Source organism: Melozone crissalis, unplaced genomic scaffold (genome assembly GCF_028551555.1).
Source record: "Melozone crissalis strain CALT ecotype California unplaced genomic scaffold, PUWL_Pcris_2 ptg000012l_1, whole genome shotgun sequence".
Lineage (NCBI taxonomy): Eukaryota > Metazoa > Chordata > Aves > Passeriformes > Passerellidae > Melozone > Melozone crissalis.
Genome location: NW_026535790.1, coordinates 15336587 through 15361378, shown reverse-complemented (window position 1 = coordinate 15361378; position 24792 = coordinate 15336587). Strand labels below are relative to the sequence as shown.

At 54.2% G+C, this 24792-nt stretch overlaps 2 protein-coding genes across 7 annotated transcripts in view; one reads left to right on the top strand and one right to left on the bottom strand.

Moving 5' to 3' along the window:
• The window catches only part of PKD1 (polycystin 1, transient receptor potential channel interacting), a 72450-nt gene extending 65958 nt beyond the window's left edge, over positions 1-6492 (top strand). The window contains exons 36-46 of the mRNA XM_054271046.1: positions 250-452; positions 912-1106; positions 1326-1465; positions 2016-2143; positions 2786-2951; positions 3501-3626; positions 3757-3931; positions 4358-4645; positions 4949-5083; positions 5331-5645; positions 5953-6492. Of these exons, the coding sequence (XP_054127021.1) occupies positions 250-452; positions 912-1106; positions 1326-1465; positions 2016-2143; positions 2786-2951; positions 3501-3626; positions 3757-3931; positions 4358-4645; positions 4949-5083; positions 5331-5645; positions 5953-6492 (2411 nt within the window). The remainder of the gene's footprint in view (positions 1-249; positions 453-911; positions 1107-1325; positions 1466-2015; positions 2144-2785; positions 2952-3500; positions 3627-3756; positions 3932-4357; positions 4646-4948; positions 5084-5330; positions 5646-5952) is intronic.
• A 3810-nt stretch (positions 6493-10302) lies between these two features.
• TSC2 (TSC complex subunit 2) overlaps positions 10303-24792 on the bottom strand; it is a 33721-nt gene continuing 19231 nt past the window's right edge. For 3 of the 6 annotated variants that reach the window (XM_054271047.1, XM_054271048.1, XM_054271051.1), the window contains 16 exons: positions 24513-24677; positions 23656-23808; positions 23398-23510; positions 22648-22869; positions 21371-21586; positions 19759-19827; positions 17559-17722; positions 15996-16480; positions 15055-15130; positions 14719-14805; positions 14291-14477; positions 13338-13477; positions 13057-13135; positions 12460-12551; positions 12111-12209; positions 10303-11547 (listed from right to left, as the gene is read on the bottom strand). In XM_054271047.1, coding sequence (XP_054127022.1) covers positions 11380-11547; positions 12111-12209; positions 12460-12551; positions 13057-13135; positions 13338-13477; positions 14291-14477; positions 14719-14805; positions 15055-15130; positions 15996-16480; positions 17559-17722; positions 19759-19827; positions 21371-21586; positions 22648-22869; positions 23398-23510; positions 23656-23808; positions 24513-24677 — 2515 coding nt within the window. In that variant the 3' untranslated portion in view covers positions 10303-11379. The remainder of the gene's footprint in view (positions 11548-12110; positions 12210-12459; positions 12552-13056; positions 13136-13337; positions 13478-14290; positions 14478-14718; positions 14806-15054; positions 15131-15995; positions 16481-17558; positions 17723-19758; positions 19828-21370; positions 21587-22647; positions 22870-23397; positions 23511-23655; positions 23809-24512; positions 24678-24792) is intronic. The other 3 variants (XM_054271049.1, XM_054271050.1, XM_054271052.1) reach the window with 1 other exon arrangement.

Sequence of the window (24792 nt, the reverse complement as noted above, 5' to 3'; positions counted from 1 at the left end):
CTGCAGCTTCTCTTGGAGCCTGGATCTCAGTGAGGCCTGGGCCAGCACAGTGCTGTGCCAGTGCCTGCAGTGTCCCCTGGGGAGGCTCTGCTCTGCTCCCTGCACAATGCGTGGGCTGGTCCCTCCAGACCCTCCCGGGCTGGTGGCAGCTCTGTGCTGGGATGAGCGCTGAGCCCAGCCCCTCCTGTGCCCACGGGCCCTCTGCAGTGATGCTCACACCGCTCTCCCTGCTCCTCCTGCTGCCCCCAGTTGCAGAGCAGACGTTCAGGAAGCGCCTGCTGCCTCCCTGGTGCTCGCTGCTGGCTCATGGCATCAGCCTCCTGCTCCTGGCCGCCGCCGCGGGCGTCTCCGTGTGGATCGGGGTGGGCTTCTCCTCCAGCGTGGCCCTCATGTGGCTCATCTCAGGGATATTCAGCTTTCTGGCATCGTTCCTGGTCTGGGAGCCCCTGAAGGTGAGCGTGGCACGAGTGCACTGACCTGTGTGTGGGATTAACTTGTCCAGCTGCTGATCACAGTTGTGGAATTGATGAGGTTTGAAAAGCCCTTTAAAGTTACCAGGTCCTTCAAGCACCACCCCCGTGTTCACCACTAACCCAAGTCCCCATGTGCCACATCCATGTGGGTTTTGAGCACTTCCAGGCATGGTGAATCCACCACAGCCCCTTCCGATGCCTGACAAGGCCTTGCACAAAGAAATGGGGTCAGAGTGGGCATTGAATGGTCACTCCCATCCCTGCATCCCTCAGGAAGGGTAGGATTTGGGCACCAGAGGCAGGGCTGGTGGCACTTGGTTTTGAAGGTCCAGGTAGGAGCTGTGCCCTGTTGGCTGTGCCAAGGTGCCCACAGGAGCTGCTGCTGGGATGTGGGGTGGCCCAGCTCCCTGCAGGCTCAGCTCTCTCCCCGTGCCCCAGGTGCTGCTGGAAGCCCTCTATTTCTCCCTGGTTGCCAAGAGGCTGCACCCAGAGGAGGATGACACCTTGGTGGAGCAGCCCTGCGTGGAGCACGTGTCCGAGAGGATCAGCAAGGTCCGGCCCCCGCAGGGCTTTGCCCTCTTCCAGGCCAAGGAGGAGGCCAGGAAGGTCAAGCTGCTGCACAGGATGCTCAAGGTGGGACATGTGCTGCTGCCTGGTGCCCGGGGCTCAGACACATCTGAGTGTGGGCCCTCCCAGTCGGGCTGGGATGCTCTGAGTGCTTGGCTCCAGCTCCTGCCTCAGTTTCTCAGCCTCTGGGTCTGACCCTGTTGCATGGCTGTGAAAGCACTGCTCTGCTGCAGGATTGGCATCCAGCCCTTCCATGCAATCCCATCTTTACCCCTTGCTTCCCAGAATTTCCTCATCTACATGATGTTCTTGCTGGTGGTCCTGCTCACCAACTACGGCGACGCCTCCCGCACCAGCCGGGCCTTCCTCCTGCAGAGCTCCATCAAGCAGCAGCTGGGCAGCAACGACTTCCTGCTCATCAAGAGGTACTGCCAGCCCCTGGGGGGGTCAGGGGGGTCGGCTCCTGGGCTTGTGCTCCACACTCTGTCCCATAGGAGGTTCCTTGGTGCCCATGTGCGGCTGGGCACTCCGCAGCAGTGAGCAGCTCCTGTTTGTGGTTCTGCTGCTGCCCTGGAGAGCAGAGGGGCCTCTGGGGATTGGGAGGTTTAATTCCTCTGAGGTTTAGTGGTTTCCCCAGAGGGAAGGGGCTGTGGGAGCTGATGTTGATCTTTCACAAGGGTTTCTCTGTCTCCAGAATTTACAGCCACAATTTGTAGCCATGAATAGGGTCACAAGAGCCAGAAATGACATCTTGACCAGAGTCTGCCTTTCCTCACTCTGCACATGAGTTTAACTGGATTCAATTTTCCCAGCTGATTTTCCACAGCCCTGGGAGCTCCCAGCAGCCCAGCCTGGCACTGGGATCGCTGGGCTGAGGCTGTGTCCCTGCAGAGCCCTGGGCTCTCTGTGCACATCAGTTTGTGCCCCCAAAGCCCCTGAACTTTGACTCATCAATCTCAACCTTGCCCCCTGCAGGTCGGATCAGTTCTGGGTGTGGATGTCCCAGGTGTTCCTCCCTTACCTGTACAACAACGGCTCTGGCCAGGAGAGCCACAGCACCACGCTGGGGACGGCCCGGCTGCGGCAGCTGCGCCTGCACGGAGGTACCAGGGAGGGAGGGCAGGGCAGGGACAGGGGCTCTGCTGTCACTCTGCCAGGTGGCAGTCCTGCAGGGCAGCTCTGGATGCAGTGGGGCTGAGGGAGGAGCACAGCTTGGGCAGGCAGTGGTTCTGCTCTGCACACGTGAACTGGGACAGTGGATCATGGAATGGTTTGGGCTGGGAGGGACCTTAAAGTCCATCCAGGGACACCTAACACTTCCTGGCCTTGGGCACTGCCAGGGATCCAGGGGCAGCCACAGATTCTCTGGGCAGCCTGTGCCAGGGCCTGCCCACCCTTCCAGGGAACAATTCCATCCCAATATCCCGTCTAACCCTGCCCTCTGGCAGTTGGAAGCCAGTGATGTATCCAGGGACCAGAGTGCAGGTCCCCAGTTACCCAAGGCCAGTTGGGATGTCTCTGTTCTCCTCCACTTGTACCCAGCTAAGGCACTCTGACCTGGAGGCATGGCTGTATCATGACTCCTAAATTGGACAGTTATTTTTATTATTAATATCCATCCTTTCCTGAATCCCTGACTTGTGCATGCCCATTCCCTCACCCTGGGGCAGTGGTGGGAATGGGTTTGGAGGGGTTGGGAGGGAAGCTGAGCTCCATGCTGGGCTCACAGGGTGGTCTCATTGCAGCTGAGTGCCAGCAGAGTGCCCAGGACATCCTGCAGGGCATGGGCAGTGCCCAGAGGAGCTGCACTGACCAGCACAGCTTTGCCACTGCTGACTATGGCGTGGGCTGGGAGAGCCCAGCCGGGAACAGGACGGCGGCGTGGGCACACTCAGCGCCCGACCTGGCAGGGTAAGGCTGCCCTGCCTGCCCCCAGCCCTGCTCCTCCTCCAGGGACCCTTGCACACCTCTCCAAGGTCTTTACAATGCCCTGGGTTGTTCCCAGCCCTCACCTCAGCCCCTGAGCCTGGCAAAGGGGGGATGGACACAGAAATTCCGAATGGCCTGAGCAGCAGCATTGTGCTGTTCTGGGGCCCAGAGACAGGGGGATCAACTCTGGTCCTTCCAGGGCACAGACAGGGCAAGGAAACCCAGCAACCCAGATTTCTGCTCAAGAGGTGGCAGCAGGTTGTCCTTCACCGTGGGCAGGACAGTAATCACACTTGTATCTTCTCTGGTTTGTCCCCAGAGGCATCATCTCCAGGCAGCTGTGGGCCACCACAGGGCTTGGGGCTCTCTTGGGGTTGGGAGCACTGAGGTGGATCAATGCCCCCCTGTAATCTGTCCTGTGAAATAAATCCTGAGGGGCAGGGTCTGCATCGGCACACCAGATCCTGGCCTGCCACGCAGGAGAGCAGCCAGTGTCCTTCAGCCTCACCCACAGCTCCTCTTCCTCTGCAGGATCTGGTACTGGGGCTACATCTCCTTCTACGACAGCAGTGGCTACGTGCAGGAGCTGGGCCCTTCCCTGGAGGAGAGCAGGGCTCAGCTGGAGTTCCTGCAGCAGCACACCTGGATCGACAACATGTGAGTGAGGCAGGGCAGGGGGAGTGTCCTGCTGCCACCTGGGCTCTCAGCAGTGCTGCTGGGGTGTCACAGGGCACAGGACCCGTGTCCCCCCCAGGAGGGGCCCCTGAGCTGGTGCTGTGCCCTGCAGGAGCCGGGCAGTGTTTGTGGAGCTGCTGCAGTACAACCCCAGCGTGGACCTGCACGTGGCCCTGACCCTGCGCCTGGAGTTCCCTGGGGCCGGCCAGGCCATCGCCGCTGTCACCATCAGCCCCTTCCCCCTGCTGCGCCTCAGCACGGGGGTCACCCTGCAGCTGCTCATGATGGTCAGTGTGGGGCCTCCCCCGCACCCCCTGCCCTCTGCTGGGGGGCTCTGGGGACCCTCACCCAGCCTGGGCACTGTGGGCTCGAGCTGCTCTGCCTGTCCCCACGTCTGTCCCCCTGCCTGGGTGGGCGTCAGCAGAGCCCTCGTCCCCTGGGCGCTGCCACCCTGCCACAGGGGCACTGCGTGTGGGCACTGGGGGCCTTCAGCAGGGATTGGGTGCTGGATGAGTGAGGAGGGCAGGGCAGGATGCAGGGGGTGCCCCAGGTGTGCAGTGGTGGAACTTGGCCTGGTTTGGGGGGATTTTGCTGTCCTGGGTGCAGTACAGCAGTCAGGGCTTGTCCTCTCATCTCCTGGTGCCTTCTCCATTCCTCCTCTCCTGGTCATGTCTCCATCACCTCTCCTGGTGACCGCTCTGTTCCTCCCCCAGGTGTTCCTCATGCTGTTTGTGGTTTACTTCGTGGTGTCAGAGTGTCTGGCCATCAAGAAGGAAGGCAGAGCCTATTTCACCCTGTGGGGCAACTACAGCCAGTGGCTTTTCATCCTGCTCACCACGTGCACGGTGCTGGTGCACCTCAGCCAGGCCAGCCTGGCTGACCAGCAGTGGCTCAGGTACCTCAGCAACCGCAGGGGCTTCACCAACTTCTACCAGGTGGCCTTCCTCAGCTCTGTCTTCAGCAGCCTGGCCGCGTCCCTCCTCTTCCTCCTGACCGTGCAGGTACAGAGGGCTGGGGGAGCTGCACGTGGGTGCTGGGTGCTTTGGCCCTGCTGTGCTTGTCACCCCTGCACAGCCCTGCCAGGGGAGGGGGTGGCAGGGAGGCCACCTGTGTCTGTGCTGGGCACTTTGAGTCTCTGAGCCCTCGATTCCCTTGGGGAATTCAGTCAGATGGGTCTGTCTGCAAGGAACCTGCAGGCTGGGGTGTTTGTGCAGGGAACCCTCCGCTGGGATTTGGGTTTCTCACGTGTTTCTCACCCTTCCTGGGCTGGGGGTGTGTCTGTAACTGCCTCCTCTCCCCTCCAGGCTGCCCAGCAGCTGCGCTTCGTCCGGCAGTGGTCAGTGTTTGGGAAGACCTTCCAGAGGTCCGTGAAGGAGCTGATGGCTGCAGGGGTGGCCTTCGCCCTCCTCCTCCTGGCCTACGCCCAGCTCGGCTTCCTGGTAAGCACCTCTGTCCCCCTCCTCACAGAGGGGCTGCTGGTGCTCCTGCTGCCCCTTTTCCCTGGCATGACATGAGCAAAGCCCCTGGGTCCCGTGGGCACTCTGTGCCCATTCTGCTGCCAGCACCTTTGGCCAGGGGCTGTCGCTGCCCCAGCCCATTTGTGGGCCATTGTGGGAGGGGGTATTAAAGGTCAGGAGAACACTTTGCTGTGCTCCCTTCTCACACATCTCCTCTGTCCCTCCACAGCTCTTCTCCTCCTCCTCCGAGTCCTTCCGCAGTGTGGGCAGCAGCCTCCTGCTGCTGCTGGCCCTGCTGCGGGGCAGCGCCAGCCTGCGGCCCTGCCTGCCCGAGGCCTCGGGGCTCTACTGCCTCTTCTGCACCTCCTACGTGGTGCTGGAGGCGTGGGTCGTGCTGCGGCTGCTGGCGGTGGTGCTGATCCACAGCTACCGCGAGATGCACTTCGAGCTCTACCGGCCCGCCTTCGAGCCCCAGGACTACGAGATGGTCGAGCTGTTCATGCGCAGGCTCAAGATGTGGATGGGCTTCAGCAAAGCCAAGGAGGTGAGGCCAGCCTGGGGGAGGCCGGTCTGGGGTCTCTGAGGAGAAGGGGCATTGTGGCACACAGCAGCACCCACCATCCTTAGCCTTCCCCTGCCGTCCTGGCAGGTGAGGGCTGGAGCAGTGACCACGCCAGGGGCCCAAGAGAGATGGGAACTGTACAGGCATCAGCTGCCCATCCTCAGCCCCACAGTCCCACATGGGATCCAGTCCGTGCCTGTCACACCAGGAATGGCTGGAGCAGCCCTGGAGCTGTTTGGAGTGTTCCCCCTTCCTGCCCTAACGCTGCCCTTTCTCCTCTCCCCCCCAGTTCCGGCACAAGGTGAGGTTCGAGGGGATGGAGCCGCTGCCCTCGCGAGACTCCAGCGACTCCAAGTCCTTCCGTGGCCCCACTCCCAGCGCCGCCTCCGACAGCTCCAGGACCTCCACGTCCTCCAGCCAGCTGGACGGGCTGAGCCTGGTGCTGAGCGCCCGCGACAGCCTGGAGGTGGACGCCGACATCCAGCGGCTCCTCTCGCTCTTCGAGATGCTGCTGGCGCAGTTCGACCGCGTTAACCAGGTGACGGAGGACGTGTCCCGCATCGAGCACCTGCTCGAGTTCTCCCGCAGCTGCCGCGCCCACAGGAGGCACCGCGGGCCCGAGGGGGGCCCGGAGCAGGGCCCGTCCCCGGAGGCGCCGGGCACGGAGCCGCTGTCGCCGCGCTGTGCCGGGGCCGTGCCCGTGCCCGGGCGGCTGCTGCGCGCCAGCCGCGGGGTCAGCGCGGCCGCGGGCATGGCGGGCAAGCCCTGTGCGGCCAGGAGGAAACGGCCCCTGCGGGCCAAGAACCGGGTGCACCCCACGGTGAAGTAACGGGGTGCGGGAGCGATGCCCTGGCAGGGCTTTGTTGGGTGGGCTGTGCCCGCCCGGAGCTGCCGCGGCGGCTGGGCCGGCCGGGCACAGGGGGCTCCGGCCACGCCGCTGGCACGGCCACGCCGCTGGCACGGCCACCAGAAATAGCCCCAGGGAGCGTTCCAGGGGTAGAGATGGACAGGGAGAAGGCCGAGCCTTCCCCCGGGGCGTGAGCAGGTGCAGGAGGTCCCTGCTGGCTCACAGGGTGTTCAACGGCCCCGGCTGCAACCGGCCACAGGTGGGACTGGGGTGGGCACAGGGGGACAGGACAAAGCTCCCCCCCTTCCCTGCTGGCTGTGCTGGCTGGGAAAGGGACAGGAGAGCCCCAGGCTTTGAAGGTTTGAACCAAGTCTTGGATTTTTGTAGACCAGACGCACTGTGGAGGAAAGCGACAGCTTTCGAGAAGGTATTTAACCCTCCTTGTTTTTTAAGCGTAAATAGATATATAGAGAAATGCTATCTACACCCAGAGCAGTTAATTTCCAGTATTGGCTACTTTTATCCTCCAGAAATTGGTACTATTATTTGTATTTAAAGAAATCCAATATTTAAAACAAAGGACATTGCAGCGAGCTGGGGACGAGAGACCCCTGGGCTGCCTCGGCCACCTCCCAGCGTGGGGTTCTCAGACTCCCATTGTGGGGTTCCCAAACTCCCAGCGTGGGGTTCCAACCTCCCGTCGTGGGGTTCCCAAACTCCCATTGTGGTGTTCCCAACTCCCAGTGTGGGGTTCCCAGCCTCCCATTGTGGGGTTCCCAACTCCCAGTGTGGGGTTCCCAACGTGCTGGTGTCACTGCAGTCCCCACCCGCCCTGTCCCCCCGCCGTGGCCCCGGGGTGCAGGCGCCGCTGGCTGCTTGGCTTCTCTAACCCAAGGAATGTATTGCCCTAAGTATATGTATTTGTTTTTTGGTTTACTTGTTCCTATGTACTGCCCAGCACTTTAAACAAGGCTTTCCTCGGCTACCAGTGACACGTGCGAGCTAAGAATGGGATAATATATCACAAATGCAGTATTTTGTTTGTTTAAATCATAAACTGAAATGGGCAGAGGGAGGAGGGCAGCGCAGCCCCAGCTTGGGCAGCAGTGCCAGCACCTTCCCTGAGCACAAAGGAGGCAGGTGAAGCCCTGAGGGAGCTTTTTTTGGGCTCCCTCCAGCCCTGCCAGCTGGGATTCACCATGTGCTGGGCTACAGCTGCTGGGCTACAGCTGGCCTGTGCCATGGGGCCCCCCAGATCACAGCCTGGGGGGGGTGCCTGAAGCCCCCCAGGGGCTGCCTTCCCCTCCTCAGCCCCATTTCACCTTATGGCTATTGTAAGTAATTTATACGGGGTTTGTTTGGTTTTTAAATGTATATATTTTTGTATGTTTGCTATATTTTCATAGCATCGGTACCGTGTTTGAAACATGTAGATAGGAGACAGAACACTATTGTCAGAGTTATTTAAAGGATGTATTAAGTGCTTCTTCCTGGGAATGTCCCGTGTATATAAGGATTGGGTGTCTGTGTGTGTGTGGTGTGTGTGCTCTCCTGGGCTGGCTCGGGGCAGTGGCCACAGGTGGATGGGGAAGAGCCCCCAGTGGGCTCCTCTGTGTGTTCCAGAACCTGCTCCGTGCTTTGGACAGGTGAGAGGGTGGAAGGGAAGGCTGAGGTGGGCAAAGCTGCAGGGCAGGGGCCTGGGTTCAGCTGCTTTTGGTGCTGGTGGGCCTGGAAGCACCTTCCCAGGGCAGGGAGACTTTTCCAGGTGGAGAGAGGGGGCTCCTAAAGCTCTTCCATTGCTCCATCCCCTCCTGAGCCTCCCCTCGAGCCCCCAGCTATGTTGGATACTTGAGAGGATTTCATTCCAGTGTCCCTGTGCTCCCCTGGCCATGTGAGTCAGGGTGGCTGCAGAGGACACTGGCTGCTCTGGGGTCCCTTTGGGACAGGTCTGAGTTACCTTTGGAAAGCTCAGGTGCTGTGCAGGACAGATGTTGTGAAAGGTTGCAGAGGGATGAGGCAGGAGAAGACAAAATGAGGTGGTGCTTGGTCAGCATGGAGGTGTTGGAGAGCAGAGGGCACAGAGAAGTGGAGTGCAGAGGGGAGAAATGCAATCCTGGTAACCAGGACAAGGGGAAAGGGTCCCAGAGGGCAGGAGTGGGACAGGGAGGTGCCTGCAGCAGGCAGGAGGCTGGGACCAGGGCTGGGACCAGGTGCTGGTCAGCTTTGTGCTCAGAAAAAACCCTGGTTTTCAAGCCAGAGATAGAACACTATTTGCCTTGGGGTTTTTGTTCCTTTACCTTCCCAGGCAGCACAGCACCAGGCTCATGTCCATGTCTCCTTTTTGGTGACAGGGCCAGTGCCATGTTCCCAGAGCAAGGCAGTAAGAGGAGCAGTGGTGAGGTGTCCCAGAGAGCTGGAATGTCCCCAGGGATGGAGTCTCTCCAGCTCCAGAGCTCCTTTCGCCACAGCCCTGCCCTGGCACAGCCCGTCTCACCTGTATGGAGCACCAGGGGTGTAGATTCAGCCACCCCACAGGCTCTGTGGGAATATTCAGTGATTGAAAGGTCCCAAATAAACCAAGCAGGTCTTGGAAGTCTCTAGAAGAGCCAAAAAGTTCAGTTCCTGATGGTCAGTTCTCAGCTGGAGTATCCTCATTAGAAGAGGTTGGGAGCAGGAGGATCCAGCAGGCCCCAAATGTTTCTGAGCAGCCCTTCCTGAGCTAAGGGGCAGCTGGAACAAAGATGCTCCCCAAATCCATCTGGATTTTTGTTCCAAGTGCCTGTTCCCTGCCCTGTGTGTGTGTGTGGGTGTGACTCGGTGTGTGTGCCTTTCCCAAGTGCTCCTCCTGATGCCAGGGGAGCAGGAAGGGATCAGACAACTGCCCTACTTCCCTGAAGTACGGGGAGCAGCTCTGTCCCCCACAGTCCCTGGAAAAGCCCAGCCCTGCGTGGTGGGCAGCACCCACAGCACTCTCACTTCTGCTCCAGCAGCTCCTGTGCCAGCTCCAGCAGGGTGCCAGGCTCCCCTCCATGTCCCAGCCATGGAGTTACACCCTCACAGCAATAACCTTGACTCAAAGCCCATCAGTCCCCCTGAATGTATATTTTTGTGTCTGTAGTCACCGAGAGATGGTGTCTTATTTATTGCCTTGAATCTCACAGTGATGTATCAGGATCAAGCTGCTTAAATGAAAAATGAGACCCCCATCCATTCGTTCCAAGGGAGAGGGAGGGACTTCTGTAAGTGCCTTATTTTTTCTAATTTTTGTTTTTTTTAAAGAACAATGATTGTGACCAAAATGCCAACGGTTCCTGTCTGGTCAGCATTTCACTGCAAACAAAAATGGTGTATTTTGTAACTGTGGGGATGTTTCTTACAAAATGACAAAGTCAAATAAACACTTGACTGCTAAAACGTGGCTCAAGTGGTTCTGTCCTGCTTCAGCTGCTCCTCTCCACCCCACCCTCATTCTCTCTGTATCCTTAATTTTAATTAAGGTCTCCTGCACAGCACAACACACTTCCTAAAATCCTCCAGCCTGTCAGGGATGGTGTTAATGAATGAGCTCACCTGTGGTACTGGGGGTGGCACAAGGACAAAGCTGACAGAGTCCCCTCCCCAGCACAGAGGGAATATCCCAGTCCAGGACTGGAACACAGCCAGGAATTTGTGTGTCCAGCACTGGGAAGGGTGGTCCATGAGCAAACCAGGCTGGGAAACTAAACCAGGATAGGAGGAAGGATTTATATGGAACTTTCCCAGGACATCCAGACCGCACTGATCAGGCAAATATTTTATTTCCTGTATGACTCATAAACACTCAAACACAACGGACACTTGGTGTTCCCACACACCTGCACAGGTGAGGGCTGTCCCTCTGTCCCTCACCTGTCCCTTCACAGTCCCACTTTGTGCACATTGCACTTCATCTCCCTGCTGGCAGCCATCCCCACAGCCACGCTTCCCCCTCATGGAGCAAGCAGGAGATGAAGTTCTCACAGTATAGTCCAGCTTATGAGGTGCCTCCCAATTGGGTGCTGTAGTGTCTGGTGCCCTCGTTGCCCAAGGATGGGCTGCAAGTCCCATTCCAGCTGTGCCCACCTGCCCTGGAAGCTCCAACTGAGCTGCTTCAGCCTCCCCTGAGAGCCTCCCTGGCAGGGAAGAGGCAAAACTCGTGGGGAGATGATGCCCCAAGACTTGGCAGCAGTCAAAAAGGGATTTATCAGGTGCATGGGGAAGGGTGAGACACCCCAGCATTCCTGCAGCCAGGGAAATTCTGCTGATGGCCAAAATGAAGACAAATCTTGGGAACTTCAGCAGCATTCTGAGCAAGAGAGAATGCAAATTAACTCTTTCCAGAGCTGGCAGCAGAATGAGTCAGAGCCTGAAGAGTGCAAGTGTTGACAGCCCCGAGATTCAGGGAGGAGCTGGGATTCTGGGGTGCTCAGAAATAGCAACTGGATTTTCAAAACTTCATATTTCATTCCCAATAAAGTCCTCAAAAATCCCACAATCCCTGTACCTTCACAGGAGGATCTGCAGAGTATCATCCTTTGTCTGCTTCCACCAGGAGCTGGTGTGGAAGGAGTCCAGAGAAAGGTTCTGCGGGGAATTTCCCAACAGAGAAGCTTTGAAACAGCTCAAATCAAACCAAACACAGTGGGTTGGTCCTCTGGGAGCTTCTGCTGGGAATCCAGTGTCATCCTCAGGGGCACTCAAAGCTCCTGGCAGGTTCAGTGCCAAGTCGACATGCAAGGAGCAGCCAGGCTGTGCCTCCAATCCCTGTGTCCATGCAGGTGCAGGGATCAGCAGGCAGGGAACACAATTCCATGGCCCCAGTGTCCCTGCAGGGACACCCTGAGCCCAGCCCTACACAAATTCAGTGAAGTCATCCACGGAGGAGATCAGCCTCTTCCTCTGCCCTGTCTCGTAGCTGGGAGGGGGGTCCTGGGGCATCTGGGGAGGGGGCTTTGCGGGGGCAGAGGGGTGCAGCTGCAGGGGAAGGCCAGGGCTCTGGTACTGTGTCTCTTCACGGAGCTGAAAGGCAACAGAGAGCAGGTGAGCTCCATTCTCTCCAAAATTCTTCCAGATCTCCATCTGGGCAGGGCAGGTTACCAGGACACTGTGGCAGTGCCACTCTGTGTCCAGGTATGGGACACCAGGAGGAATTTCCCCATGGAAAGGGTGGTCAAGCACTGGAAGGGCTGCCCAGGGAGGTTTGGAGTCCCCATCCCTGGAGGTGCCCAAGGAATTCCTGGAGGTGGCAATCTCTAGGCTGGGGACAAGGTGGGCATTGGACATCCATTGGACTCAATGGGTTTGGAGGGCTTTTCCAATATCAGTGATTCTGGGATTCCAGGATTAAGCTTCCCAAAGCCCTTACTGCCAGTGAAACTGTTTGACATTGCCACACTTGAACTGGATGATCCTTAAGGTCCCTTCCAACCCAAACTCTGTGATTCCATGACCAGCTGGATTCTAAGCTCTGCACACACAGCCCCCCTGTCACTCAGCCAGCTCTGACAGCTGGTTTCACCTGCCTCAGCTGCAGGCAGAGGCTCAGTCCAGCCCAGTCCCACCCTCAGGGCAGCTGCACTCACCCGGTGCCGCAGCCTCTTGATGTGGCGCAGCCTCGCGATCCACTTGGAGGGGTAGGTGTCCGTGGGGTTGGATCTGCTGTGGTGGACCTGGGAAGCCATCTGGGGTGGGAAGGGTGGGGAGAAGCAGGGAAAGAGAGGAGCCACATTAATGTAACCTCAACAATAAAATTCATCAAATTTTTCAGAGCAGTTTGACAGCAACTGCAATCCAGCTGAGTTAGGACTGCTCAGGTGCCAACTCTGGCTTCAAGGTCAAGTAGAAAAGTTGTTTCTTTGTTTTAGCAGGCCCTGCCTGTTTCCTTGGAAGCTGGTGATGGGCCAAGAAGCTCAGGGAGCTGGGGGTACTCACGTTGGCATGCAGGGCCATCTGACGGGCCACGAAGGGCAGGTTCTTGTCAGAGATGATCTTGGCAACACTCGTGTCCACCAGACCCTCCATGTCTTTAGTTTAAAGGAATAAGAAAAATTCTTGTAAGACAGTTAAGAAGCAAAAGGTTGCCAGTAACTAAATATCTAAGTCAAATAAACCTGAGGAATTGTATCAACCAAGTCCCACAAGCTCCACAGCTCCCGCTCTAGCAGAACCTGCTCTGCAGTTTAACAAACTGGCTTTCAAATCCTGGCTGCTCCATAGAGGTTTGGGGAGAGTCTGTGAGCTCTCACATGAGCAAAGTGTGGCCAGAAACACTTCTGGTACAACACCTGCCCCAGCACTGCTGAACCCCCATGTCCTCCAGCATTCCCAACACCTGCTGGAGGGAGGGATCTGCTCTGCTGTTGGTACTGGGTCCTGGGCTTGAACACAGCATGAGCAATCCAGAGAAGGTACATAAGCGGGGCAAACCCAGATCTAACTGGGCAAGCTGGTTCCAGAGAGCTTTTCCTGGAAGTTTTAACTTTTGAAGCACAAAGCCCCAGCACAGCAAAGGCTGAGGTTCGCTCCCACCTTTCCGGCACTGCAGCGTCACCAGGTTACAGTCGTAGTCCAGGGGGGTGATGATCACATGCACAAAATTGAACTGCCCCTGAGGAGAAGCCAATGCACCAGTCAGAAACATTTCCCTGGCAGCATCATGGTTTGAGAATGCCATGAACACACAGCAGTGAACCCACCACAGCCAACAGCTCCCCCCATAATCCCCACACAGCTTTTAGGGTAACACCCACACACATGAGGGTACAACCCTGTGCTCCTGCTGTAACACACCCACGAGGAAAATCCCCTACCTTTATTGTGCCCAGCTTGAAATCCTCTCCAGAATCGTTGTAAACAATGGAAACAAAATCATTCCCCAGGTGCCTCTTCTTGTCACAGCGGTATTTATCCAAATCCTTCGTGGGCATCAGAGTAGCAATGTGGAAAATGGCTGGAGAGGGAACACAAAGATCCTTAGGCTGCGCTGGGAAAGCAGCAATGGTCACATGCCAGTAATAAAAATACAAACTGTGCTCCTTCAGTAGGTTTGTCCCCGTTTGTGACAGCTGAATCCAGTCCCACTGGATGCTCCAGCACTCTCTGGAGCATGGAGTGAAGCAGCCAGTGGGAAGGACCACAGCAGCACAGGGAGGAGACCCTGGTTAGGGAGCAAAGAGGCAAAAGAGCTTAAACCAGAACTCGCCCTAACTGAGCTCTGCAGAGCCCCAGGTGGAACTGGACTCCATGTGATGAACACAGAGCTGTGCGGAAAAATTTGGGAATTTCACCATATCCTGCTGGATCCTGGATGATTTCTGCACTGCTTGGCGCTGCAGGAGCTGGGTGACAGTGCAGTGACACAAGCCATGGCCACAGCAGTGGCACCCCCTGCTCCAAACTGCTCTTCATAGAAACACAGCAATACTGACACCATCTCAGTGAACAGCTTTTACAGCAGCTGGGGACAGCAGCTAAATCTGCAAACCAAACCCTGCCAGCCTTTAAAGAGCTGATAATTTCACAGATTTACAGAGCAGATCTTTTCACAGAGTAGATTGCTTTACACAGCAGACCATTATAAACTGGTGTGACATTTTTTTGTTCAGTAAGGCAGGTATGTTTTGGCCTGAACTTTCTCACATGGCTGGCAGAGCTACCAGAGAGAACAGGAGGGGATCAGAGCCCAGCACATTCTCCTGGGAAGGAACCAGCGTGGATGCAGGTCAGTTAAGGTGAGGAGACACAAACCATCCCTCCAGCCCACCTTGCATGATATCATCGTGCCAGCAGTAGGTGAACTGTCCATCCTCCCCACACACGTCCAGGCCACCCAGGTAGATCTTGTCAGGCTGGCAGTCCTTGAGCTCGATGAGCTTGCCCAGGCCCGTGAGGAACTCGGTGTAGCGGTAGGAGCCGTGCTCGTTGGACAGGATGGCAATCTCGTTGTTGCTCTGGGACACAGGGACATGCCACGTGTCACACTCAGTGCCAGCAGCACTGCAGCAGCACCAGAGACCCTTCCTGGGATCAGGTGACTGCCCCCACAGAAGGGTTTCATTTTTAGCACAGGAAATTAAGGAAAAGGAAGGCTGCTGCAGGAGCAGGGCAAATCCCACAGCTGGAGCAGGGAAACCCCACAGCTGGAGAGGTTCCCAACACCCCACAAGGATCCAGGCTCCTGCACACACTCACCTGGCCCTCCCCAACGTAGAGCACTGCAATCTTGTGTGTGTCATAGGATGGGATCTGATCCAGGAGCTGCACCGACCTCTCAAATGTCTGCAACCAAAACACAGACCCCACCTGAGCAGCCTGGGAGGTGCCTCCCAACCCAAACCATCCCAGCATTCTGCCAGCTTTAAACAATCCCCTCCACAACCCCAACACAGAGATCTCCCACCTGTGGCACTGCTGGTAGGAAACACCTTTAAACTGCAGCACCTGAGCCGGATATTTGTAATTATCATCTGCATTCCAAGAAAGTCATGAGGTTAAAAAAATTAAGGATTTATACAACTCCTCGCCTACCTCATTTGGCAACAAGAGGGGTTTGTTGTTTTCATCACCAAAGAAGGGGGAGTGGTACAACTGTAAAAACACAAAGCTGAAGGAGAGAAGGAGGGAAAAGTCTGTTACCATAAAAAATAATGTCAGTTTTGATCTGTTGGAGGTAAGAACGTTATGTACAGCAGAAAAATGGGAGGAATTAAAATGCTAACGGGGTATTATTCATCTTTTACAGACACTGTGAGTGCCTGGACTACCTGCAGTTTGCAACAGACCCCTGTTGAAGAACAATGCTGTGTCAAACAGCAGCAGCCACACAAATTCCCTGCTCAAAGGCAGGGAATGGAGGAGCAGGAATGTCCTCCACAGCTCTGGGGACATTTCGAGGCTCTCAGACACGATTGTGCAGACATTTGCATTTTACCTGCCGTCAATCAGATGAAAACTGTCTCATCATGCAATTTTGGGCAGATAACAATACTCAAGGTTCTATTACAACCCTTCTTTTCCTTCTTCTTAGGATTTTGCATGTCACATTTCTTGAAATGCACAACTAGCAATCCACCCCATTCACAGCAAAATTAACTCTGGGTAACCTGTGGTCTAACCACAGCCCCTAATTAAGTACATTAAGTACAGAAGGAAACTCCCCATCTACTTCTTTCACCATTTGGGAGCTCTGTCTCCTAATCCCTGAGTTCATTCCATGGTAGTGTGCTCAACAGGTCTGTATCAGCTCCTGAATAAAGCAGGAGCTTTATTCAGACTAGCACAGGAGTGGCATTCAGGTGGCATGGGCTACTCAGCTCCATATACCACAAATTTTTAGTCACAGAAGTGTTTATGGAGAATAATTTGTTTGTTTTAAGAGGTAATAATTTGAATGATTAATCATTTAATAGGATACTGCGCAGCCCCCCCGAAGGAGCCCTGATGGAGCAGCTCAGGGGCTCTGCACCCACCTGGGGTTTATCCCAGGGACTTTCTCCGTGTTGGACGCCGCTGCCCTGCCCTTGAAGGCGTCTCTGTCGATCCTCTTGCCCCTCCTGGACGGGGCAGAGTCGGAGATGGTGTAGCCCCGCGGCCGGTGGCCCGAGGGCGAGCGGGGCGAGGTGGCAGCCGCGGTGCCGCCGCCCTGCCCGGCGGCCCGGCCGTCCTCGGCCCGGCCCGGCCATCCGCCCAGCCCTTCCCCTTCCAGGTTCCCCGACTGGGATTTGGATTTCACTTCCGTGCTCAGCCTCCGCGGCACCTCCCGCCCGTTGGCGTCCTTGAGCACCTCCTGCAGCGTCTGCAGCTCCGGCGAGGAGCTGGACTTGCTGAGGGGCTGTGAGGGCTGGAAGGAGAGCTCCTCCAGCGCGCGGCCCTCCTCACGCCCGATCGGGATCCCGCCCTCACACAGCTCCTCCGACCGCAGCGACTTCTCCTCCTGGCTGGACGTGGAGGAGGACTGGGGGAAAAAAAATAAAATAAACAAACAAAAAACCCAAACAAAACAAAACAAAAAAAAAAGAAAAGAGAAAATATTAACAGCTTTCATGGAATCAGAGAACCCGAGAATGGTTCTGGGTTGGGATAGACCTGAATGCTCATCCCATCTTTGAAGAATGCGTATTTTACGATTGGCTTTTCGCAAATATTAAAATGAATATTATATGTGGTGTCTTAGAAAGTAATGTTGTATTGATTCTCTTAAGTAGCGTGTTAAATATAGTTTTGGGTTATAAAAAAATGTTAAAATAGAGAATATGCTATGTAGGATACTTTTTTTAAAGAAAGGACTTGCAGCAAAATAGCCACAGGACACCTAAATCTTTCAGAGACAAAGAATTTATTGTCCTCTTATCAAAAGAAACTAACTTCTTCCCACCTCGAAGGCGCTGTTAGGATTCAGAGGAAGAAGTTGATGATGACCAGACAGAATCCTGTATTTGAATGGAATTTATGCATCATGTATGAAGTGTATGAATATGCAACAGGCTGTTGTTTTTAAGGGTTAATCCTCTGTTAATGGGTGTCCTTTTCTGGGCTTGTGCTGCCCAGAAAAAGGTACCCGGACAATCCGTAACTCTTTGTCTCTATTGTCTCATATTGTCCTAATTCAAACTGTCCAACTTATTATTACTCTAATTGTATTACTATTTTTATAACCATTTTATTACTATTAAACTTTTAAAATTTTAAAAACAAGCTGCTCCAAGCCCCAACGTCCAACCTGGCCTCGGGCACTGCCAGGGATCCATGGCAGCCACAGCTGCTCTGGGTACCTGTGCCAGGGCCTGTCCACCCACCCTCACAGGGACTGATTCCCTCCTTTTCCTGACAGCCAGAATAAAAGCTGACAACAGCAAGGCTCAAGGCACCCCAACACTTTCAAGGAAAGGTGGGCAGGAAGGAGTACAAAGCAATGTGGATCAAGGTTTTCCCCTGAACGCGCCCAGCACCATCAGCGATCAGTTCCTGAGGGCGCCATGAGGGAGCCCATGGCCGATCCCCCCCTGGGTGTCCCACCCTGGGCCTGTCCTTACCCTGCTGTACGAGTCCTGCGCTTTTCCAAACCTCTCCTCGCTCAGCACGTGCTCGGAACACGAGGTCTCGGCGTCCTCGCTCTCGGGGGACTCGGCGGGGGACTCGGCCTCCCTGAGCTCCATGTCCATGCCCGGGCTGCCCTCCTCCAGCACCACGGCCGATTCTAGGGAGACACGGGCACGGCAGCTGAGAGAGGGACACGGGGACAGGCCCCCATCTCTCCTCTCCTCTCAAGCACCAGCCTTTTCCCTACGGGATTTCAATGGAAGGCCATGCCCAGTGAGTGCCCTGGCATCTCTTGGCACGTCAGACTCGCTCCTGGCTGCCCTTTTTGCAGGGAATAAATCACCTCTCCCTCACAGCCTGCCTTTTGGGCCAAGGAAGTGCAGCTGTTTTTTCCAATTTGTTGCTGATGGACAACAGGGCATGGGATGAGGAAACGGGACCTTGGACGTGGGTTACCAGGACAGACAGGAACTACAGAGGTATAGGAAAGTATGGGATAAAAGCTCACTGGAGACATCAGCTCTCAAAGGGAGCTTTCCTTGTACTGAAATGCAACGCTCCCGAGCCTTGAGGCCTACAAGGAGATCAGAAATTTTCCTAGGAGCCATTTCCTTGCAGTTTGGCAGCTTTCCTAGAACGTCTCGGGAGAAGCAGAACAATTCAGCCCTGAACATGTGTGGAAGGACGAGAGCAGGGGTGACAGGGGCACCGGTGGCATCTGCTCACACACACAGGGAATGGAACCACACTGACAAAAAAGCCCTGCCTATGTGGAGGATTTAACCTTGGATCTGCTCCAGGCACTGACCACAGGGATGAGTCTGACCAAAGGCTCCTCCTGGCCTTGCTTTTTGTCCTGAGGAAAAGGCTGGAGAACAGGAGGCTTCCCATTATGCACACAAGGGACTGGAAGACCAATCTGAAAGGCCAAGATTTGTTTTCCAAAATAATAACGATAAAAGTAATAAAACCAAAAAATTAGCACACACAAAAAGTATAAAGAAAATCAGCAAAATTAAAAAAATATATACAAAGAAAAAAAATCACTAAAGCAGCTTTTCCTGGATTGATTTCAGCTCGCAGGACCAAAGTTATTTCAAAGAAGCAATTAAGAGTTAGCATCGCACACACAAACCTTCTAAAAATACGAAACAAACCAAAAGGAACCAAAACAACGTGCTGATCTGGTTAGCTGTCCAAGCCAGAACACACCTGCAGACACCCAGTGCTGCCAAGCTCCCCTCCTACACCACTGCCAAGATTGCTGGTGCTTTGAAACAACCCAAGCACTAATTATTCCTTAGGTGGGAAGAGAATAACAGGAACAGGGGGCAGTACAGAAAAATATTGAACTGCAGCAGCTTTGTGTTGCTTTGAGAGGCCTCTGACAGCAGCCAGCAGCAGCTCAGAACACCCCACAGCTCTGCTGGGAGCTTTCCAGTGAAGGAAAGAGGCAGAAAGACATTTGAACCCTCTAATTAAAATCACAAAGCATTGCAGGTTATCAAAGCAATGCAGGTGTTGTGCTCATAAAGTGTGTAATTTGATCTCCACTTCATTTAATTATGAAATAAATTTTACTGAAGTGGAGAAAGATTTGACGTTATTGTAGAGCTTCTGAAAGGTAAAATTTAGCAGATTTTCTGCTGAAATATATTTCTTTTTTTATTTAAAAAGCTCTTAACCAGGCTCCATGCTGGCTGAACGTTATCCATATATGAAATCTATACATATTATCAGCTGCTTTTATCTTTCTGTGCCCAATTCTGGCAGATCCCTGTGGGCTGAGCAGCTCCAAGGGGAGCCTGTCCTGCAGCACACACTGCTCTCCTCACAGCTGGGAGCTTTTCCACTGGGCACAACACAAAGCCAATTGGAAAATGAAGCTGCAAATGAAGGATTAATTAACCCAGCCACGTTTTGACAGGTCATTTAACACTGGCCTCATGACTCACAAGCCACCCCAGCTAAAAGCTGCTTTGAGGAACTGTCTGCACTTGCAAATGTTGGATCTGGCTTGGACTTCTTCATGCTAGTCAAGATCCCATTTGTTGAGAGTGATGAGACTGGGGACAGACAGGAGACATGGAAGGGGAAAATGAGGGATGAGGGATACATTTTCTATGAATCAGAGGTGTTCTTCTATGGCAATACTGTTTGGTTGGTTTTTTCCTTAAAGATATATAAATATACCTGCCCAGGATATGCTCCTGTGCAACTTCCCTTGACAACTGGACTGGTACATGGAAGAGAAAGAGGCCACTGCAAAGGGAAATCAAGTGAGCAGCTACATCAAAAGGAAGGAGAGACTATATGAAAAAAATATAAAAAAATTAAAAAGCACAGAGTTTAAAATGTAACCAAGAGCCTAGTTTAAAACAAACAAATAAATAAATGAAACAAAGGAAAGAACAAGCTGGGATAAGCTCACCAGATGCCAAAGGGATACTTTAAGGGCACGAGGTCTCAACATGAATAAGGAGGAATAAACACATCCAACAGTGCAGGCTCCAACTGCTCCCTTTGCAGAATGCATTTTGTGAGGCTTAGGAACAGAAAATCCCTTCCTGATATCCCAGCACACACAGGAAACCAGGCTGAGCCCTTCCTGACCTGCACAAGGTCCCCTTCAAACCACAGAAGAGTCTGAAAAATCCAGGTAAAGACCCACAGAGGTTTAACCTCTAAAGGGGCAGAACAGGCACGTGACAGTGGGACAGCAAAACTTCTTCCAGTCACTGCCCAGCCAGCTCCAGCAAGTCTGGTTAACAAGGATGGGGCCAAAATGACTCCCGGACTGGCACAGGAGCGGCATTCAGGTGGCATGGGTTCAGCTCTCCACTTAGCTCCATATACCACAAAATTTTAGAGTTACAAAAGTGTTTATGGAGAATAATTTGTTTGTTTGTAAGAGGTGATAATTTGATTTTGGCTCCAATTTTGTGTTTACATGTTCTAAAACACTAAAACACACCCTGCCCTGCTTAAAAGAAAGCTGAAAACTGGCATTTTTACCAGATTTCCAGACAATCCATCCCATTATCCCCAACAAAGCCTGGTCTGCTGGTACCACTGCTCAATTCTGATAGTGCCTGCAGTGCTCAGAGCCTCAGTGTTGGATACCACTGGTAAGAGCTCGAGCAGGGACTGCAGAAAGCTTTAAAAACTGCAGCTGTTGGTCAACACCAATCTCCCAACATTAACAAGTTTTTAAGAGGAACTAGCACCACATTAAATAGAGTGAAAATCCTTGGCCACTGTGTTAAAATCAAGCCAGCAAATGAAACTCGAATGGTTCAAGTGCAGGCTGAACAGTCCTTTTCAGAGGTGGGTAAATCCAAGGGGATTTGCATTCTGCTGTAAAAGCCAGAGGCAGCCCACTCCTCCTGGCTGGCAAGGGTTGGCACAGGCCATGCCCCAGGAACCTGCAGCTCCGAGTGCCCGACACAGACTCCCAAACTGAAGACAAATGGAAATGGAAACACTGCATGGAAAGATCCATCCACAAGTGGGATGCCCAGATCAGCCCCAAACAAGTGGGAGAGGGAACGGATCCATGACTTTGTTCATTTTCATTTGGGGAACACACCAACCACACGACTCCTCCAGAGCAGCTCCGTTACTCCCCCTGCCTCCTGCTCCCCCACGCGCCAGCAGAAGCAAAGAGGAAGGGAATGTTTCACTTCTAGGGACAAGAACTGCTTCCCTTTCTCAGTGCTGGCCCCCCTGACACTCCCAGCTGCTGTGGCAGCCCTGCAGGGACCCAGCAGAGCCCGGAGCTGGCCCGCCCTGCCCGCAGCCCCACCTGTGTTGGAGCGCTGCAGCAGCGAGGGCTTGGCCGTGCCCGTGGCCAGGCTGGAGGAGGGCACGGACAGGGATTTGTACAGAGCCGTCTCTCGGTGCTCCTTGAAGCGCTCTGCAGCCATCAGGGCGTTGGAGAGCTCCTGCAGGGGCATGTTGTTGATGTCTGAGGAGAAGGGGCTCAGCGGGTTCTCCAGGCTCATCAGCCAGCTCGTGTTGCCTGCACCGGACAAGGGGGGAAGTGTCACAGACATCTTTTCATGGAAAATCCTTTCCTTAGGATTTTTCCTCCTGGGAAGCTGAGAGGCCTCAGGAACAAAATGTAAACAATGGTTATCTGCTGCTGTGGGATGCAACAGGTAGATCTTTGATTAGCTCATCTTAGATATTTGTAATTAATGGCGAATCACAGTGAGCTGGCTCAGACAGAGAGACGAGCCACAAACCTTTGTTATCATTCCTTTCTATTCTTAGCTTAGCCAGCCTTCTGATGAAACCTTTTCTTCTATTCTTTTAATATCGTTTTAATGTAATATATATCACAAAATAATAAATCAAGCCTTCTGAAACATGGAGTCAGATCCTCAACATAAGACCCCTGTGAACACTGTCACAGGGAAGTAGTCAGTACTCCCAGCTCTCCCACAGGTTACAGCTCCTGTTGGAAATGCTCACGTTGTTCTGGAATTTTCAGGTAAAAGATCCAAACAGAGCAAGTTCCGGGTTCTTCAGCAGAATAACTCAATTAATTTGCTACTCTCAGTGCTCTGCACTTCACCCCAAGCTCCTCAAAACCCACCTCTGGTAACTCATTGCTACAGCAGATTCCCAAAGCCATCCAAAACACTCAGGTGTCCTAATTAACACCAGGTCAGTTACTTTCTCATGAAACAGCTTTCAGTTGAAGCAGATAATTCCTGTTAATCTCGTGCAACACATTGGTGCTCGAACATTTTGACCTTGAACAGGTTGTTATTCCTTCCCTAAGAGCAAACACAACTGAGCTGCCCAGACTTGTGGCTGCCCCATGATCCCTGGCAGCGCCCCAGGTCAGGCTGGACAGGGCTTGGAGCAGCCTGGGACAGTGGAAGGTGTCCCTGCCATGGCAGGGGTGGCACTGGATGGGCTTTAGGCTCTCTTCCAACCCATCCCATCCCACAGTTCTACAGTTTCAAAAGGCAGTAAGCCATAAACAGATTTATTTACAACTAAATATGGATTTTTCTCGTTCCCCCAGGCTCTGGTCTCTCCCCAGGATCCCCCCCACACTCAGGTACCCACCTGTGGGCCTGCGCACCAGGATCTCTGCCCAGCCCTGCGTCAGCAGGGGCACGTAGGCAGCCAAGTTGGCCTTTTCCTTCTGCAGGGCAGTCTGTGGAGCAGGACTGGCCTTGTCTGGGCGGGCTGCAGCAGCAGGAGGGCCCTGTGTCCCTTGGGATGTTGAGCCACTGGGAAAATGGGAGGCTGAGCTGTCTAAGGCACCAACACGTAAGGCATGACCACCTGGCAGGACAGACACAGTCCAAGGGAGAGACATGCTTAGTTAGCCCCAAAAATATCTCAGGAACGAGGCTTTTTACCTCTTCTAGCAGCTGCATACACAATATACTGGTTTTATTTCCCTTGTCATTACAATTATTATTGTACCTATTATTTCATTTTACTTATTAAACTTGCTCTTCTCTCAATCCACAAATTTTCTTATTTTTCCCCTTCCAACTCTCTCCTCTATCTCCCTGTGGGGGACAAAGTGACCACCTGTGTGAGGCTTAGCAGCCAGCTGGGGCTAAACCACAAAGAGAATTTGATGTTCCATGCGTTCTTTATAAAGCAGTTTATGTGGTCACCAAAGCTCTCCTGCAAAGAGCGGGAAGCAGGAGGAGCCCCACCACACCTAAAGCCAACAGCTCCTGCTACCTGCTCCTCATTAAACACCAGAGAGCTCCAGATCTCCAATTAGCTCAGACACAGGAGGCACCCAGACCTCCAAGGTGGGTGGCTGTGGCAGGGAGAGCCAGGAGGGGAACTCACCCGACATGGATCGGACTCTGTTGCGGGAGCTCCTGCAAACCTGCTGCCCAGGCTGGGACTCCAGCTTGGCTGGAGCCTCCTTGGTCTGTCTCACTTGCAAAACGGGGTCTGAGCTGTAGGAAGGGAGATATTGGTGATGTTGAGGGAGGAATCAGGCGTGCTGGACAAATAAAACATTCCTCTTATGCTACAAAGATGTAGCAGTGGTTTAGGTGACTTTGTCAGCTGGAGATTTCCAGAAATGGCAGCAACACCTACCTTGATTCTGGGGTGCTCTGGAATTCTCCAGCGTCCAGGCCAAGCAGGGACCTTGTCCCTGTTCCCACACTTGTAGTGATGGTCACCAGCTTGTTGCCAACCAGCCAGGTCTTGGTCCTTCCTCCAGCCAGCAGAAACTCCCCCACGGGAGACCTGGGAGCACATTTGGGATGAACATTCCTCAGGAGGCAGAGAACAGAGCTGGTGCCATTAACCATGCAGGAGGTGCTGCCTGCTCTCCTCTTTGCACAGCACTTGTGCCCCCCCTCTTTGCTGCCCACATCCCCATTATCCATAAGGATGATGGATGAGATGCTGCAGCATGTTGGGATTATCCTGCAGCGACAGGGAGCAAAGCCCTGCTCCAGTGGATGTGAAAGAACCACAGAATGGTCTGGGCTGGGAGGAACCCTAAAGTCCAGTGCCACCCCCTGCCATGGCAGGGACACTTTCCACCATCCCAGGCTGCTCCAAGCTCCATTCAACTGGCCTGGAACACTTCTAAGGATGGGGCATCCTCTGGGAAATCCATTCCACGGTCTCACCACCCTCACAGGAAAAAAAATCCTTCTCAGTATGCCACCTACTCCTGCCCTCTGGCAGTGGAAGCCGTTCCCTGTGTCCTGTTCCTCTACTCCTTGTCCCCAGTCCCTCTCCAGCTCTCCTGGAGCCCCTTCAGGGGCTCTGAGACCTCACCACAGCCTTCCCATCTCCAGTCTTCCCTCATCTCCTCCTTTTCAGCCAAGATTTTATCAGTGAGGAAGGGCTTCAGAGCCTGAGCCTGCCACAATCCCAACATTTTCCCACCAATGAAGTGAAAAATGAACCTGAGTCCCACCCGTGTGTCCCTGACTGACCTCTTGGGCACAGCGGTGAAGTTGGAGAAGACGTATCGAGCCATCATGTCCAGGCACGTCTCTGTCAGCTCCAGGTGCAGGTTTTTCAAGTTGTCATCAGCCTGAGCCATGGAGTTTTCATCTGCAGAGCCCAGGCTGGAGCTGGTGATGGAGGTTTGGATGCGGCTGGAAGAGAAAGGCCCCAGGTGCCCGATGAGATGGCACCACGTCCCCGTGCCCACAGGTGATGGGATGCAGCCCCTGCTGTGCATGCACGTGCCAGCCAGCACACCCAGGCCTT